General features: G+C 36.5%; 1 protein-coding gene across 1 annotated transcript; it reads right to left on the bottom strand.

The window, feature by feature from the left end:
• Window positions 1-9,872: 9,872 nt before the first annotated feature.
• On the bottom strand, window positions 9,873-14,458 carry LOC141540185 (leucine-rich repeat-containing protein 14-like). The gene is given in 5 exon segments (XM_074263910.1): window positions 9,873-10,793; window positions 12,048-12,151; window positions 12,153-12,486; window positions 12,488-12,673; window positions 13,768-14,458. Coding segments are annotated over 5 exon segments (1,200 nt in total). The 5' UTR covers window positions 13,776-14,458; the 3' UTR covers window positions 9,873-10,225.
• Window positions 14,459-16,486: the final 2,028 nt, after the last annotated feature.

Here is a 16,486-nt window from a genome sequence, read left to right as displayed (position 1 = left end):
CCCCCCCCCCCAAAAAAAAAACAAACAACAGAAGCCTCTCCCCAAACCAAGCCGTCTACTCCCTCTATTTCAACTACCTTGACAAATATGCCACTTCTAAATTAAACACTTCTTGGCCATTCTTGGACCTTTTCCATAAATAATAAGCTTCATTTTTTAAAAAATAATTTTTCTTCTAGCTCCTTCAATTTTCTGGAACTCATTGAAATGTGGCTTCGTGAGATTGCCCTAGATTCCTGGCATTGGATTCACTATGGTTGCCTTATTCTCTTTTAACTTATTGGTCTTGATGGGAAGCCCAATGATTTCTTGCTCTCCATGGACATACTCCTTCTACTCTTATCACTTAGAATCCACTGTTCCTTTGAGATTCACATCATCCAAACTGACCACCCAGACTAAATCTTAGATGCATCTACTGACCAGTAGGTATTAATCTTCTCACTCCAATTCATACCTTCATATTAGAAGACAGTTTGATGTTCTCAATCTATTTAGGTTTCATTATTTATTATGTCATTCCACCTCAACTACACTTAGAGGTAATGAAGATATATAACATACCACAACTTCTGTGTTCAACTCCCATGATCATGAATTCTGAAAATTCTATTACTCTTAATCATCTCCCATCATTCCCATTTACCTGCTAAATCTTAAATCTTGGGCTTGCTGGAGTCAGCTCAAACTGACTAGGGAATCAAGTCTTAAATTTTCAATGTGAGCCTTTATATCTCAGAAATTGGTATTTGTTCAAATCAAAGTTTCATTTGTGATTTTGTTGATTATCTTGTCTTTAAATAATGATGGAGAAAATAAAAACTAAATTTAAAAGCATGTTACTAGTGCATTTTTCTTCTTGGAAAGATACCTGCTAAACATTAGCTAAAATATTCTGATTTTTTGATATGCAATATAGAGCCACATATCCCAAGGAGGTCATTAAAATGAAAGTCCCCATGTTATGCACAATATTTATAGAGGCCTTCTTTTGATAGTAAAGAATTGGAAACCAAAAAGATGTCCATCACTTGGAAAACAACCAAATTGTTACTTAAATATAATGGAATATTAATGTGCTCTAAATAATATTGTTTGTAGGGAGAAGAATATACAGACTTGGATGAATTAAAGCACAGTCAAGTAAAAAGAGAGTCAAGAAACAATGCAATGAATCCAACATTATAAAGGTAATGAACAGTCACCATAAAATAATAAAAAATGAGTGCTCTTCAAATTTAGATCTCATTTGAACTGGGACTTCACTTATTTCTTGTAATACTTCTATTTGTCTACTTCCCAATCTGGAAAATATACTATCTCTTGCATGTGGTCTTCAATGATACCACCAGTCTTTCCCTCACTATACTAGCTTTATCCCCTACCCCTCAATATAACACCATCTTGAATATTCCTCAATATGCATACTGTTTCTCTTATAAAATGGAAGGTTTCTGATGATAGCAGAGATTATTTTTCTTTGATATTTTTATTACCATTGCCTAGTGCAGTACCTGATATGGAAAGCAACCAGACTTGTGAAGTGATTAATATAAGGAATTCAATATATATTCAAAGTGGGAAATTCCCTCTACAAGTACAACAATGAGAACTCTAGTGACTTGCTCAGTCAGTGATGTTAGGGGTGGGCCTCAAACCCAGGTGTTCCTGGCTCTGAGGTCAAATCTGTATCTGCTTTGTCAATCTTAAATGCTTATTATCAACTAGCTGATGATCATCCATAAATGGTTGATTCTTGGGCTTTTGGGGCTACAATCTTAGTATTGTCCTTGCCATTTTTCTTTCCCAATATGCCCCATAGCCAGTATCATGGTTTTCCCAATTCTATGAATCAATCTGTCTCTCTTCCTCTCTCTCTGTTTTTTATCTCCCCATCTCCTGTCATAGTCCTTAACCTAGTTAAAGCTAATGAGATTGAATAGCTTCTGGACTTGTTTCTCCACTTTCAGATTCTCCCCATTCTGATCCAACTTCCATACTTCCTTCAAATCTAATTGTCTAAAACCTAAGTCTGATAACACTTCCCTAGTCAATCTTCAGGGGCTCTCAATTTCTACCAGAGTGAAATACAAAATCTTCAGCTGGAGATTTGAGTCCTCTTAGTATAACTCTCATCTCTTTCTGGGCCTTTTTGATATTCATCTCATAGACAAACACTATACATGCCCCAGTCAACCTGACTTATTAGCATCTGTCTCCTCCCTTTTGAACTGAACCTTTTTAGAGCTGGTCTCCATACTGCCTCTTCACTTTTTAAATTCAACATTGCTAACTTTTTGCAAAGTTCAAAAAAAAAAGATTCCATTTCTTACCACTCTGATTCTGTAATGTTTTTAGCTCTTATTTCTCTAGAAACTTATTCAATTTTATATTTTTCTTTTTGCTTATGATTGTTTTAAATGTGTCCAATTTGGAGAGAAGCACAATAATATTCTCTTGTGATATAATGTTCTTGCAGGTCAGTTAATTTTACTTTAGTGAATTTAGCTGATCAAAGTGCTAATTACTATTTTTTGCTAATAGTCTTTTCCCATCCCCCCTATAGCTGTTAGTGTTAATACTTTGTATGAAGTAATCTGAATATGTGCTGTATCCATTATCCTTTTGAATTCCCACTCTAGTATTCTTGACTATAGTAGATTCTTAGCAATTATAGGCTGAAATGTATCCAGCACAATCTATTTCCCAGAATATGGCAAACCTTCCCAGGTACCCTAAAGACAAACCTGTTTGGGAGCTGCTGTGAACCATCTGTGATTACTTTCCTTATACAGTTGATCACTCCCAAGATAATGGCATCGATTTTATTTTTGCTTGACTCATTGTATTTGACAGTCCATTTACACTGTGGACATTTCTTAGAAGTCCAGGATCTGCACCAACATGTCTGCAACAGCATCTGGAATTTAAGTTGGGAGTAAGGCCAGATTTTCACCAGCTCACATAGCAGCTTTGTCTTATTGTATCTGTAGTCCATTTTGAATAGGATATTATATATCATCAGTGGCATAGATTCCAACATTGTGCATGTGGCCTCCTAAAACCTTGGTCAGTTGTCGAGTACTTAGAAAAGTCAGGGAGTACATAGCTGGTATCAGGGAATCTGGGACCTAAACACAGAACTGCTAATACCTGCCAAGGAGAAAGATCATAAAACTCAGAATGAATCCAAGAGGTTTAACAGTTCGAATCTATCTCCCCAGTACTATTCATCCCATCTGTTTTTCTAGCATAGTCATCAGTGTTTAGTTGAGAAAGGGTTTTTGGAGAAGATTACAAGTATAAGAAAGCCCTGAGTTCATGCTGGGCTCTATTCTTCTCCCCTTCATTTTTCCTATTGATACTAATATGGAATTTACATATTCTAGTTATTTCTCCTTATGGTGTGTGCACTTCCAGCCTCTTTCATTTGTCTATCTTCTAGCCTATCTATAGCCATTATTTTTCTTCTTGTAGGAGCACTCCACTGGTAAAGCCACAGTGCCAACTCTTATTAAACCAATATCCTTGTCTACACCGTTCTCAACATCTAACATTTTAAATCTTTTCGCCTAAAAGACTACTGATAGTTCATGCTGGATAAAGCTATACAGTCTTCCAAAAATATAACTCCCTCAAGAAACTTGGTCTGACAAGTCTCTTGTTACAGGATGGAATTACATTCAAATGGAAAAACAAATTTGCTTTTTGAGCTCTATATAGTAAAGAGTTAAAGGATTAAGAATAGAGTACTCAAATTATCTTACAGTAATTCAAATTTTGTTCTGTCACTGAAGAACAGGTTGCAATTCTGTAGCAAATGTGGGTTCAGAAGAAAAGTCCCTTAAAGGTACCTATGGTCATAGTCTAAGACATTCTAATAAGCTCATGATCTAAAACAGGGGCAGAGAGAAGAGGAAAATAATGGGTATCAAAGCTAAACAAACAGAATCTTTAGGCCATGATTGATTCGCTGTAAAAAAGGAGGCGAAGGTAGAGTCTAACATTACTCTACCGTACTGAAAATGGAAGCTCTCTCTTATGATAGAGAAATTGTTGTTGTTGTTGTTGTTCTTAGATTTTGAAAAGGATCATGACATCTGGAAGGTAATTTTGACTTGCAAGTTAATTGGATTTAAGGGAGGGTGGATTGTGCCAAGCCTCATTTTTTCCTGCAGACTCATCTGAATTGAGTGGGAAGATATAGCTCAGGATGCTTGCAGATTGTTCTGAATGCAAGGGGAGACCTTGATTTTTGCAAGTCAAGGTCTTTCTCAGGTCTCTGTTTGTGGCAACACCCATTCAGTATTTCAGGCTAGATAAGAAATGATGCAATAGATGGCCCTTTTTACCTCCTCAAAAAAAATCAATCTGAGAGGGGAACATCCTCAGGGTTTCTGGCCAGAAGAGCATCAGTTGGTTATTTGTACTTATTCTGGGCCATCAAAATCCAACCAATGATGAACAGAGATTTCTTAGGACTTATTCTTTGCCAATCGGTGAGAACCATAGAGATTTCGGTTCAAGGCATAGTCAAATAGCTCCCATTAAATCTCAATGGATTTTACTAACATTAGGCCATTATTAGTAAAAAAAAAAAAATTATCTTGTTCAGAGAAAACATGCCTCTCTAGAGTCCACTACAAATTTATGTTAAATAACATGATCTGAGTCCTCAATGCTACTAGGCAATTCTGCTGTGCCTCTGTTATTAACTTATTATTCAACTTATTATTATAAGTTAATAACTCTTCTAAAATTTTCATTCCTCTTCAAATCTCCCATGACTCTCCATCCACTCCTTTAGCTGAAAACATTCCCTCATATTTCACAGAAATAAATTGAAGTTATTTACCATGAACCTTTTCCTGATAGATCAGTCAGGTGCATTCTGCTGCTTTCTCTTTCTTCACCCTTCTTTAATGTAATGAAGTAGTCCTGACATTACCAAGATTAATCCCTTCACTTGTTCAAGTGACCCCATTGGCTTCCATTCCTTCAAAAGGTTCTCTCTCCTATCATCCCTATTCTTTCACTTGTTTTCAATATCTCCCTCCCTATTGACTCATTTTCTACTGCCTCCAAATTTTCTGGCTTATTCTGAAAAAACCCTCACTAAATCTTTTCATCCCTGATAACTGTTGTCCTACATCTGCTCTACTCTTTGTACTTTTAACTCTTTCAAAATGGCTTCTACACTAAGCGCTTCTACTTTCCCTCCTCTTATTCTGTTTTTAATTCCTTAAAAAATGTGGCTTTTGACCTTATCATTCTATTGAAACTATTCTCCCCAAAGTTATTAATAAGATATTAGTTTCCACATCCAATGACTTTTTCTCATTCTCCTTGACCTCTCTGCAGTCTTTAACACTGTTGAGCAATCTCCCCTCCTTAAACCTCTCTTCTCAATAGGCTTTCAGGAAATAACTCTCTCTGGTTGTCCTCATACCTAGTTGATGACTCCTTTATCCTTTTTCATAAGTCTCCCTCAAGATTCTGTCCTTGGTCCATTTGTCTTCTCTTTCTATACTACTTCATTTGGGTTCCCTCTAGACTACTTTACTTGGTGATCTCATGGAGCTCCCATGGAGTTGTCATCTTAATGCTGATAATTCTCAAATCTATCTTTTCTCATCTGATTTCTTTGCTGACCTCCAGTTTCATATCTCCAAGTGTCTTTTAGGTATCTTAAACTAGATATCTTAAACTCAATATATCTAAAACTGAATTCATTTTCTTTTCCTCTAAGCCCCACTTTACTTTCTTTATCAATATAGAAGTCAACACTATTTCCAGTCTCTCAGAGTCACAACTGGAATCATCCTGGATTCCTTACATCTCATGTCTGAGCTGTTTTGTCACTACCAGCTTCTCCTTCAATTCAATGAATCAGTAACCTTTTTCCCCTTAAGAAACAAGATTGTCAAACAGATTACAGCTATGTCTCTCAGAAATCATTATTTATGTTCAAGGTGGGATTTAAACCAGGGGTGCAAATATAGTTCAGCATTAGGAAATCCATCAACTACATTAAAAATCAAAACATTAAAAAATCGCACAATGAATAGTGTCAGAAAAACTTTTGCCAAATTACAAATCTTTTATGTCAAAAGCATTACAAATTATGATCATAGAGAGATATTTAAAAACACCATAAGAAGCATCTATCTCAAACCAAAAGCAATATCTTTTGGAATGGTCATATACTAGAACATTTTTCAATAAAAGTAAGAGTGAAGGATGCTCCCTTTCCCATCAAATCTCGGGCCATATAGGTGGCACAGTGGTAAAGTGCTGGGCCGGGCAATTTGCTAAGAAAACTCCCTCTGAAACCCAAAAGGGCTCATAAAGAATTGAACACAATTAATAATGACTAAAAATAATTAATAATTCAAATACTAATTTATTCCCCTCTGCTCCCAAATATCTTGTCTCCAGTCATATGGACCACCCCTTCTGACTCTCCTCAGCCTATGTCTCCATGATAACTTAACATTCTCTTTATCCCTTTTCATAGAATTTTAAGGACCTATGGAATCAGAAAATAACTTAGGGACTGTCAACTTCAACTCTCTTATTTTTCATTTAGAAACTAAGATCCATAGAGGAAAAGGTTGATTCACAGTCACAATGAATTAGTAATATGACTATAATAACTCAATTAGCTCAATACCTCATTTTTCTTCTCAATTCCTCTTTATATTGTAGTTCCTTTTTCCTACCTGCTAACAAAAGGTAAATCTCACACATAATAGAGGTTAAGTAGACTCTGTGGACAATCTTGGTGTGGAATCAAGATATAGCCTGTTGAGGAGACCCTCAGAAACTAAAGGGCCCTTGGACAATTGAGGTATCAAAACCACTCTACTGCCCTCTCTTATATTTAAGATTTGCTACTCCAAATACCCATACCTTACCACCAGCACCTCTGTATTCGGAGCCACCTCTACCCATTCAACTCACCTGTAGTCTTCTCAGAAAATATTTGACAATAAAATGTGATAATAAGGTAAGACATACATGTAACTGGACATTTTTTGAGGACACACTGAATTCAGCACCCTTGGCCCCATTTAATTTAAAGATGTTATATCTTTCTGTTGCACTAAGACACCTGTGTCTGATTACTTTATTAGGTATAGATGTTAGAGATATTACAGCTGAATAGTGATGTAAGTAATCATTAGTTGACTTTTTTCAATTGGGGAATGGTTGAACAAGTTGTGGTATATGATGGCAATGGAATACTTTTGGGCTATAAAAAATGATGAGCAAGATGCTTTCAGAAAAAACTGGGAAGACTTATATGAACTGATGCAAAGTACAAAAAGCAGATCCAGGAGAACCTTGTAACAGTAACAGCAATTGTAATACTAATATAATATAATAATCATCTGTAAACAGCTTCTTTATTCTCAGCAATATAATGATCCAAAACAATTCCAAAAGACTTATGATCAAGTGTTATCTACTTGTAGAGAAAAAAAAAAACTGATGCCATCTGAATATGAGTTGAAACATACTTTTAATACTTTGTTTATTCTTTTCTTGGTGTTTTCTTTTGAAACATTGCTAATATGAAATTATTTCATATAACTTCAAATGGATAGTCTGTATCAAGTGGCTTGTCTTCTGAAAGAGGGAGAACTAGAGGGAGACAGGGAGAGAATTTGAAACTCAAAATTTTAACAATGAATGTTAAAAATGTAACTGAGAAAAAAATTAAATATAAGAAAATTGTTGACTATGTTTCTTGTTGAGTTCAAACGAGAATGTCTGTGTGCATCTTATTGACTGTTACCTTGCACATACTTTCCATTATTTCCTGTCTGTATTCTTATTTTTCCTCTAATGATCTTAAGTTTTCCTTTTTATTTTCCTGGAAGGCCAGTAATGCCTACAATGTTTTTCTGATCCTAAGACTGAATTTTTTCCCTCTTGATTTAAAATACATGAGGTTTTCCAGTGGCCATTTCATAATTTTTGGCTTTTTATATTTTTCTGTGTTTTGTTTTGGTTCTCCCCATAACCACTGTTGTTCTCCATGATTCTATTGCTTCATGAAACTCCCCTGTTCTTCTTCTCAGACTCCATCTTTTCTTCTTAAATTCTCATGTTTGTTTTTTCCCTCATTATCCAATTTCTAATCTCATGTGTTCTAGATATTTCCTGAGATCTGTTATGATTCTCAATCACCTTGGGGATTCTTGTGGCATGTGGGTTCTCTCTCACAATTGTTGTATTATTATGGCCTTTTTTGCATCTTGGGTTTTACTTTGTTTATTTGTATTATAACTTTTTTTTTGGTCGGGATTCTTTACTTATTTGTTTGGCTTTTAGTTTCTCTACAAAGACTTTCCTTCTGTTTCCTCCTTTTTTTTGTGATTATCTAATTTGAGGTATGTGTCATTGTTCTGCACTAGTACAGGTTAAGTGTGGGCTTACTCAAAATTCTCATCTAGCAATTTTCTTTCTAGATTTTTAGAGAAACAGTCACAGAATTGAAAACTCTCAAGTGACACAGCCCATCTCATCCTACTCATAGCTAAATCAATAGCTTTCCAATATTCTTGAGAGGTATCAATTCAATTTTTGCTGAGACCTCAACAACGACACTTTCTTAAGGCTGATAATCTGGCTTTGAGAAAGGTTTATTTCATCAAATATTTTCTTTGAGATCTTTTTGCTTATTTACAAGTTTTCATTAATTGATTTTTAGGTCTGATTTTATATTGGTTATATTTAAACCATCTTTTTTTTTTTTAAGATTACAGATTAAAGTATTTATTTATTTATTTATTTATTTATTTTTAATTTTTTATTTTATTTTATAATTATAACATTTTTTGACAGTACATATGCATGGGTAATTTTTTACAACATTATCCCTTGCACTTACTTCTATTCAGATTTTTTCCCTTCCTCCCCCAATCCCCTCCCCCAGATGGCAAGCAGTCTTATATATGTTAAATATATTACAGTATAATTTAGATACAATATATGTGTGTAGAACCGAATTTTTTGTTGCACAGGAAGAATTGGATTCAGAAGGTAAAAATAACAGTTTACATTCATTTCCCAGTGTTCCTTTTCTGGATGTAGCTGGTTCTGTCCATCATTAATCAATTGGAATTGGATTAGCTCTTCTCTATGTTGAAGAAATCCACTTCCATCAGCATACATCCTCGTACAGTATCATTGTTGAAGTGTATAATGATCTTCTGGTTCTGCTCGTTTCACTCAGCATCAGTTGATGTAAGTCTCTCCAAGCCTCTCTGTATTTCTCCTGTTGGTCATTTCTTATAGAACAATAATATTCCATAACATTCATATACCATAATTTACCCAACCATTCTCCAATTGATGGACATCCATTCATCTTCCAGCTTCTAGCCACTATGAAAAGGGCTGCCACAAACATTTTGGCACATACAGGACCCTTTCCCTTTTCTAGTAGTTCCTTGGGGTATAAGCCCAGTAGTAGTATGGCTGGGTCAAAGGGTATGCACATTTTGATAACTTTTTGGGCATAATTCCAGATTGCTCTCCAGAATGGTTGGATTCTTTCACAACTCCACCAACAATGCATCAGTGTCCCAGTTTTCCCACAGCCCCTCCAACATTCATCGTTATTTGTTCCTGTCATCTTAGCCAATCTGACAGGTGTGTAATGATACCTCAGAGTTGTTTTAATTTGCATTTCTCTGATCAATAGTGATTTGGAACACTCTTTCATATGAGTGGAAATAGTTTTAATTTCATCATCTGAAAATTGTCTGTTCATATCCTTTGATAAACCATCTTTATAAAAAATTCCATAGCTGATTTATTTTTTAGCCAAAACCTAGGAACATATTTAACAAAGAATGTAGTGAGTTATGTTTTATTTATGTAATTAAACAATACCTTAAAACACACATTTATTTAAAATGATATATAAAAACATTAAAAATATCAAGGGTTTTTACACAAAGAGATCAGGAAAATTTGAGTGAGTATAAATTGTGTCCAACTTGAGATAAAATTAGTAATTAAACATTTGCTTCTTTGTTGTTTGTCAATTCCTGTTGTTTTCCTTTATAAAAGGCTACCAGTTCTAGATGAAATTCATTCCTGTGTATATTTTAATATCTTTCATGGTTAAAATTGTTAAAAAATTTTCATAACAATAAGAAACTGACTCTTTTGGAAGTATTAGATTCTCTTCATTTATGGTAGTCAACCATTACAGTAGGTCAAAATAATCACTCATATCAAAGACAAAGTTAGTAATAATCTCAATGTCAGACTCTCCTCTTGTGATTTGCATCTGCTTCATTTCCTTCAAGACAGAGGCAAGTTTATTAGTATCAAGGCAAGACTCCAATAATCCAAGACAGCAATAATGGTGGGTCTGGTTCCTATAACAATCCAGAAAGATTGGAACTGATAATATCTTTAAGTTGGGCAGTTTGTGCTGGCATGATCTCAGGAAAACAAGCATATTCCCGCTAGATAGTGGGTTGCCATGAAGACCAAGATGGGAGAGCCTGATACAGGAATATAAATAGGACCAGGTTTCATAAAAGTCACTGTCTTTGATTCCACATTTTGTCATATTCAACCACTTCAGTGAGTTTGAGGCTGACTTTAGAAGATCCAGAAAGGAGTCTAGTAGTTCTGCTAGTTTGTTGCCTGCAAGATCCAGCTTTATGAGATGGGTGCTATGTTGACTATGAGCCAGGTAGATTAGGTCTTTCTTTGACAGAGAGCAGAAAGAAAGTTGAAGGCTCTCCAGGGAGCATGGCAGGTCTCTAAAAATAAAAGAAAAATAAAGATATGTAATCTATATAACAAAACCTAGAGAACCACTTCTATCTCCTCTCCCTCCTCAATACCTGCTAATGGAACATCTTCATCTTTTAGACTTCCACCTAAATTGAATATTTTTACCCTCTAAATGGGAGATTTAGGCATTGACCAAGGTAAGGGAACAGAATAAACAAAACAAAACAATGAGGAAATTAGCTAATATTGGAGGGTTTAAAAAAGTTAGCACAAATAGTCCATTCAGTGACCACAAAACTGAATCTTGTAGCAACATGAATGGGAGAGGACTTTTGGAAGATTATTAGGAATAAATGAAAGAATTCAGTCTTGAAATCATAGAAAGATTTGAAAGAGATGAGTTTGTGGACATGTCCCATATCATTATAGAACTACCAGAATCAGAAGTAAATTCTCAGTCAATCTAGAATTGACATGTCACATGGAAACAAATGGAAGGTTCTTATGTAGATCTTATGTAGATCTATTTAACCTCATTTTCAGAAAGAACTAACTCCCCAGGTCTCTGATCTATACATCATAATTTGCCAAGACTATGATGACAGCACAAATAAGACATCAGAATATCAAGATAGTGACTGCAGGGAACTGATAATAGAAGGGTCTTCCATAGAAACCTAATGGAGCTGAATCTAGCTAAGAATCTAGCAAGGCTGATCAGAGGTTCCATGGATTCATAAAACCCACACTAATGTATGTAAGGTGCCAAGAAGATAGGGGATTTAATGATTAGATAAATCTAAAAGAGGCTAGACAAGAACACTCCAAAGTCTTTTTCTAGTTCAACATTAAAAATTTCTGCAAACATAGAGAATGTTATGGGGAATCTGACATAATTTAAACCTTACTTTTATTTGAATTAGTCAAAGGATGGCTAAACATGAACTCTGAACACAAAGTTTAATGGGGAAAAACATTAAACTATATAAGTAAATAGGACTTTTAATACAAACTAATCATAAAGTCAACTGCAAATATGGAGATTGCCTTGTTATGAGAGGATAGGTGAGCAAGAAAAACAATAAAAATCAAATGTTAGAAGGAAAAGAAAGAAGAGAAGTAGAATAAAAGCAGATCATTTGTCATTTATTCATCATATCCATCAGATTTGCCAAGATGATAAAACAGATAAATGATGATAGTTGGAGGGGATATAGAAAGAGAAACACTGCAATATTCCCTCCATGGAGCTGTGGAGGTTATCTGCCAATCTCACTTACCTAAGCAGATACTCCACCCGGTCTGAAAGACAAAGGTTATGTAAAGAAATCTCTCTGAGGTGTTTCAGTTTGCTTAGTTCTTCAGCAAGAATGTCTACAAAAGTTATTGGTTCTAGAATTCATCTTCGATATTTTTTCTTCATTAAAAGAAGATAGCTTCAAGCTCTGCAAATTTTGGAAAGTTGTGATTTGTGACAAAAGCCACCCGATATCATTCAAAATTATTTGACTATAATTTAGGTCCAATCTGTGAATTGTCAGAGGGTCCAAAAGAGACAGTAATTGCCTCACATCATGATCAATGATGCCAGTAGTGTAGAGATCTTGGCACTTTAGATGGAGAGGGCTGTAGGCTTTTTCACTGAAAGCTTCCTTTAGAAATTTATTCGAAGAAGAACTGATTTGTAAATCTGTCAGGAGTTCCACATACATTTCTTTGGGGAAAGCCGTAACTGGAGATGCTTTCGATTCCCTGGTCTCTTGTCTGGCTTTGTGGATCATGACTCTGTTGTGAGGACATGTAGACTTGGGAGTGGCTTATTGAGGTGGCCCACAGTCTCATGATGCTTAAATTCCACCAAATATTTTGATTCACTAATCCTGTCATATCCAGCTGCTGTAACCTTCTAAATCAAGGGGAAAAAAAAGAAAAAAAGTCATAAATTGGGTCAGAAAGCCTTGGAAGTTCCGTTTATCATCATGACTGATGATAAGGGATAACTAGGGACACCTAGATTCTAAATATCCTGGTCCTTATATTTCTTTCTATTAAGATGTTACTGAGCAGAAGAATCAATAGGAGAAAAGTCATAAATAGTCATAAATGTAATAACTCATTGAGTGCCTGAAAACAGATTTTATTATCTTATCCCATAAGTCATTGGCTCCAATAACTCGTTTGGTTAGAATGGACCTTTCTTAACCATAGCCTTATCCACTTACACAATAGAAATGAATGCCCCAGGAGACTGGCATAAACTGAAAAATAATTTTAGCTCTGCATGTCTTTATTTGATCTTCCTTTGGGGATTTGTTATACAGTGGAAAGAACAGGTATGAAGGATAGGAAAACAAGGGTGGAAGTCCTACCTCTGAATTATTCTTAGAGAGTCACTTAACCTCTTAGTATTTTAGGTAACTTCCTAAGATATTGGTAGCAGAGAAGTTGCTAATAAACACTGATGGTAGAAGATATCAATGATATCATAGGTCCAATCTTTATTTGCATCAACCTACTCCAGCACACACACACACACACACACACACACACACACACACACACACACACACACACACGAGATCCTAATTTTGTTTCTGTAGCAGATTTCTAGACACTCAAGGATGCAGTCTTCATTTCCTTAAGCTATCCCCAGGTCCACTATGCTACTTATCCCTTTCTTTTCTTTTTCAGTTTGAGAACACAATTCCTCCAACTATGGTTTAAGTAGAGTTCTGAGTGTCTCTGAGAGCAGAGTCTCACTGCTTTCCATGAAGTCAAGCAATTCAAGGTCAGACCTTGAAATTTCTCATTATCTGTCTTCATTAAATTTCTTCCCATCTTCTGATATTTTCTCTCTGGAGTCATTCTCCAAAGCCTGGAACATTCCTGCTGTGTCTTACCCTATTCATCCCAGTGATATTGAACCCCAAAGAACACAATCCTATCCTCAAACCAAGCTATCCCCTCTATTTCAATTACTTTGTCAAATATACCACTTACATAAACATTTCCTCATTATACCTTCTAGGATACCTTTTCCATAAGTTGCTGGAACTCTATCTTTCCAGAAATCAGCAGGAGTCAGGATCACTAAATGTCTTTATTGTAGATCTTTTCCATCCCCTCCAACGCCAGGTCACGAGTGCAAGTGAGCGTGAGTTCCACCACCCAAGTTTCTCTTACTCCTCCCACACAAGTCACTTCCCTCTCTTTGTCTCACCAATCAAGTCAGCACAGAACAGCTGGGGAGGGTCAACTTTAAACAAGTTAATAGGGAACCGTCCAATTGGCAATTAGTCTCACGTGCTTCATCATCCAAGTGCATTGCTCAGTTCTAGCCCTTTACATCTCCCGCTTTCTTTTGTTTTAGACCACAGGAGGTCGTGCCATCCCTGACTTTTCAGGGAGATGAGAACCCCAAAAAGGAGGTGATCACGCCCCCCCTGACTTCTCAGGAGGGGAGATGAAAGCACTAAAAAGGAGATAATCAGGCCCTCCCTGACATCTCAGGAAGGGAGATGAGAAGCACCAAAGAGAAGTGGGGATTTGCTAGCAGGTTTCTGGATTGAAGGGCCTTATTAGAGACAAGTATGCACAAACCCATCAGCATGGGAGTTATTACACAAGCACATAGCAATTACGCAGAGGCTATTAGTGGTGACTCTCCCCACAGTCAGTGCAGACTCGATGTGGTGTAACAAACAGGAATTGTACATGCAAGTAGTGATATAACAAATAATATAAATCAACATGGTATTGTAAGAGATTTCCAGAAGTCCTAGAAGGAGGGTATGTAAACACCAGACACACATACCCCTTCTTCAGCAACCAAGAGATAGTCCAAAACCAATCTATTGTCCATTGCTTCACTGTTAGGGAATCCAATGATCCCCACAAGTTTTTGAAATCCCACATCAGTCTTTTTATATGTTAGGGAATCCAATGATCCCCACAAGATTTTGAAGTCCAGCAACAGTCTTATGATGCCTCAGAGAATCCAATGATTCCTGAGGATTTTCAAGTCCTACAATAGTCTTATGATGTCTCAGAGAATCCAATGATTCCTGAGGATTTTCAAGTCCAACAGTTTTTGATGTCCATGGGTCAAACGCCATAACTGCCAGGTTCTTTCAGTGGTGGGCACAGTCAGCAACGGAACCACCCGATGTTTCTTGGGCCTTCTCCTTCGTTTCAAGGGTCTGCTCTGTCTCTCTCCGAAGAACAAGGCGAATACGGCTCGTTGGCACCCATCTGATTCCTTCTCCATCTGTAGAGATACAAGCAAACCCTCTCCCCCAAGCAGTTAACCTATCTGGTCCCTTCCATTCACCACTTTCTGGGTCTCTCCACATCACTTGGCGATTATCTAAAGACAGTGGAGCTGCTTGCACTGGACACTGCCCTTCCGGTGAGTTATAAAACCTGTCTGCTGGAGCCAGTGCATCTTTGTCAAAAATTAAAAAATTAATGGTATAGAGAACTAAATTTAGAAGTTCTCTAGGGTTACCTGTGGCTCCCCCTTTCTTTTGTTTTTGGAGGAGTATCTTAATATCTCTGTTTCTTCTCTCTACTATTGCCTGCCCTTGAGGATTAAAGGGTATGCCCGTGGTGTGTAAAATCTTATACTGTGCACAAAAGTGTGTAAAATGTTTAGATGTATATGCAGGTCCATTGTCTGTTTTTATTGCTTGTGGCACACCCATAATTGCAAATGCTTGTATAAGGAATTCAGTTACCACTCGGGCTGTCTCTTTTGCTGCTGGCATTGCAAATGTGAATCCTGAAAAGGTGTCTACCACAACATGGATAAAAGATAGACGACCAAAAGATTTATAATGGGTCACATCCATTTGCCAGATTTCATTAGGTCTCAAACCACGAGGGTTCTTCCCTGGAGGGAGTGTAGGAGCATGGAAAGGAAGGCAAGCTGTACAGGCTTTTACTATGCTCCTAGCTTCTTCTCTTGTTATTCCAAACTGCAAACGTAAAGCTCGGGCAGCCTGATGATATTTAGAATGAGACTCTTGTGCTTCTTGAAATAAAGGAGTACTGGCCAGCATGGTTAGAAGGCTATCTGCCTTTGAATTACCATCAAAAATAGGACCTGGAAGTCCACTATGGGAATGGACATGCAAAATATAAATCTTACCTGGATGCTTTCTCACTTGCTCTTGAAGCTCTTTAAAGAGCTGATATATATTGGAGGCTACAAATTTTATTTGGGCTGTGGCAATTCTTTGTACCACACCTACTGAATAGGCTGAATCAGATATTATATTTATGTCTCCCGGATAATTAGCAAGAGCTAGAATGATTGCATACAATTCATTCTGCTGAGTGGACTGAAAAGGAGTTCTGATTACTTTCTTTATAGTTAAGTCATGAGAATACACAGCGCAAATATTATGTTTGGATGCATCTGTAAAGATAGTTGGTCCTTTAAGAGGAACTTTAGAAACCTTTTCTTCAAGAATCCATTGCCAATTATGTAGCAGTCTGGTTATCTTTAATGGAGACCCATGTGCAAAATTTGGAGCCATGGTTAATAAAATTTGCCACTCTGGGATGGTTTCGCAGCACACATTAATTTGTGCATTAGTATAAAAGGTATATATCTTGTCAGGTCTTGTCCCAGATAATTGTACTGCTCGTTTAATGGCCTTTAATAAAATTCTAGCCACAAGCACTGGGTAAGGAATAAGGCTTTGTTCTGGTTGTG

This window comes from Sminthopsis crassicaudata, chromosome 1, assembly GCF_048593235.1.
Source record: "Sminthopsis crassicaudata isolate SCR6 chromosome 1, ASM4859323v1, whole genome shotgun sequence".
In the NCBI taxonomy this organism is placed as follows: domain Eukaryota; kingdom Metazoa; phylum Chordata; class Mammalia; order Dasyuromorphia; family Dasyuridae; genus Sminthopsis; species Sminthopsis crassicaudata.
This window is presented reverse-complemented; position numbering and strand designations above follow the sequence as displayed.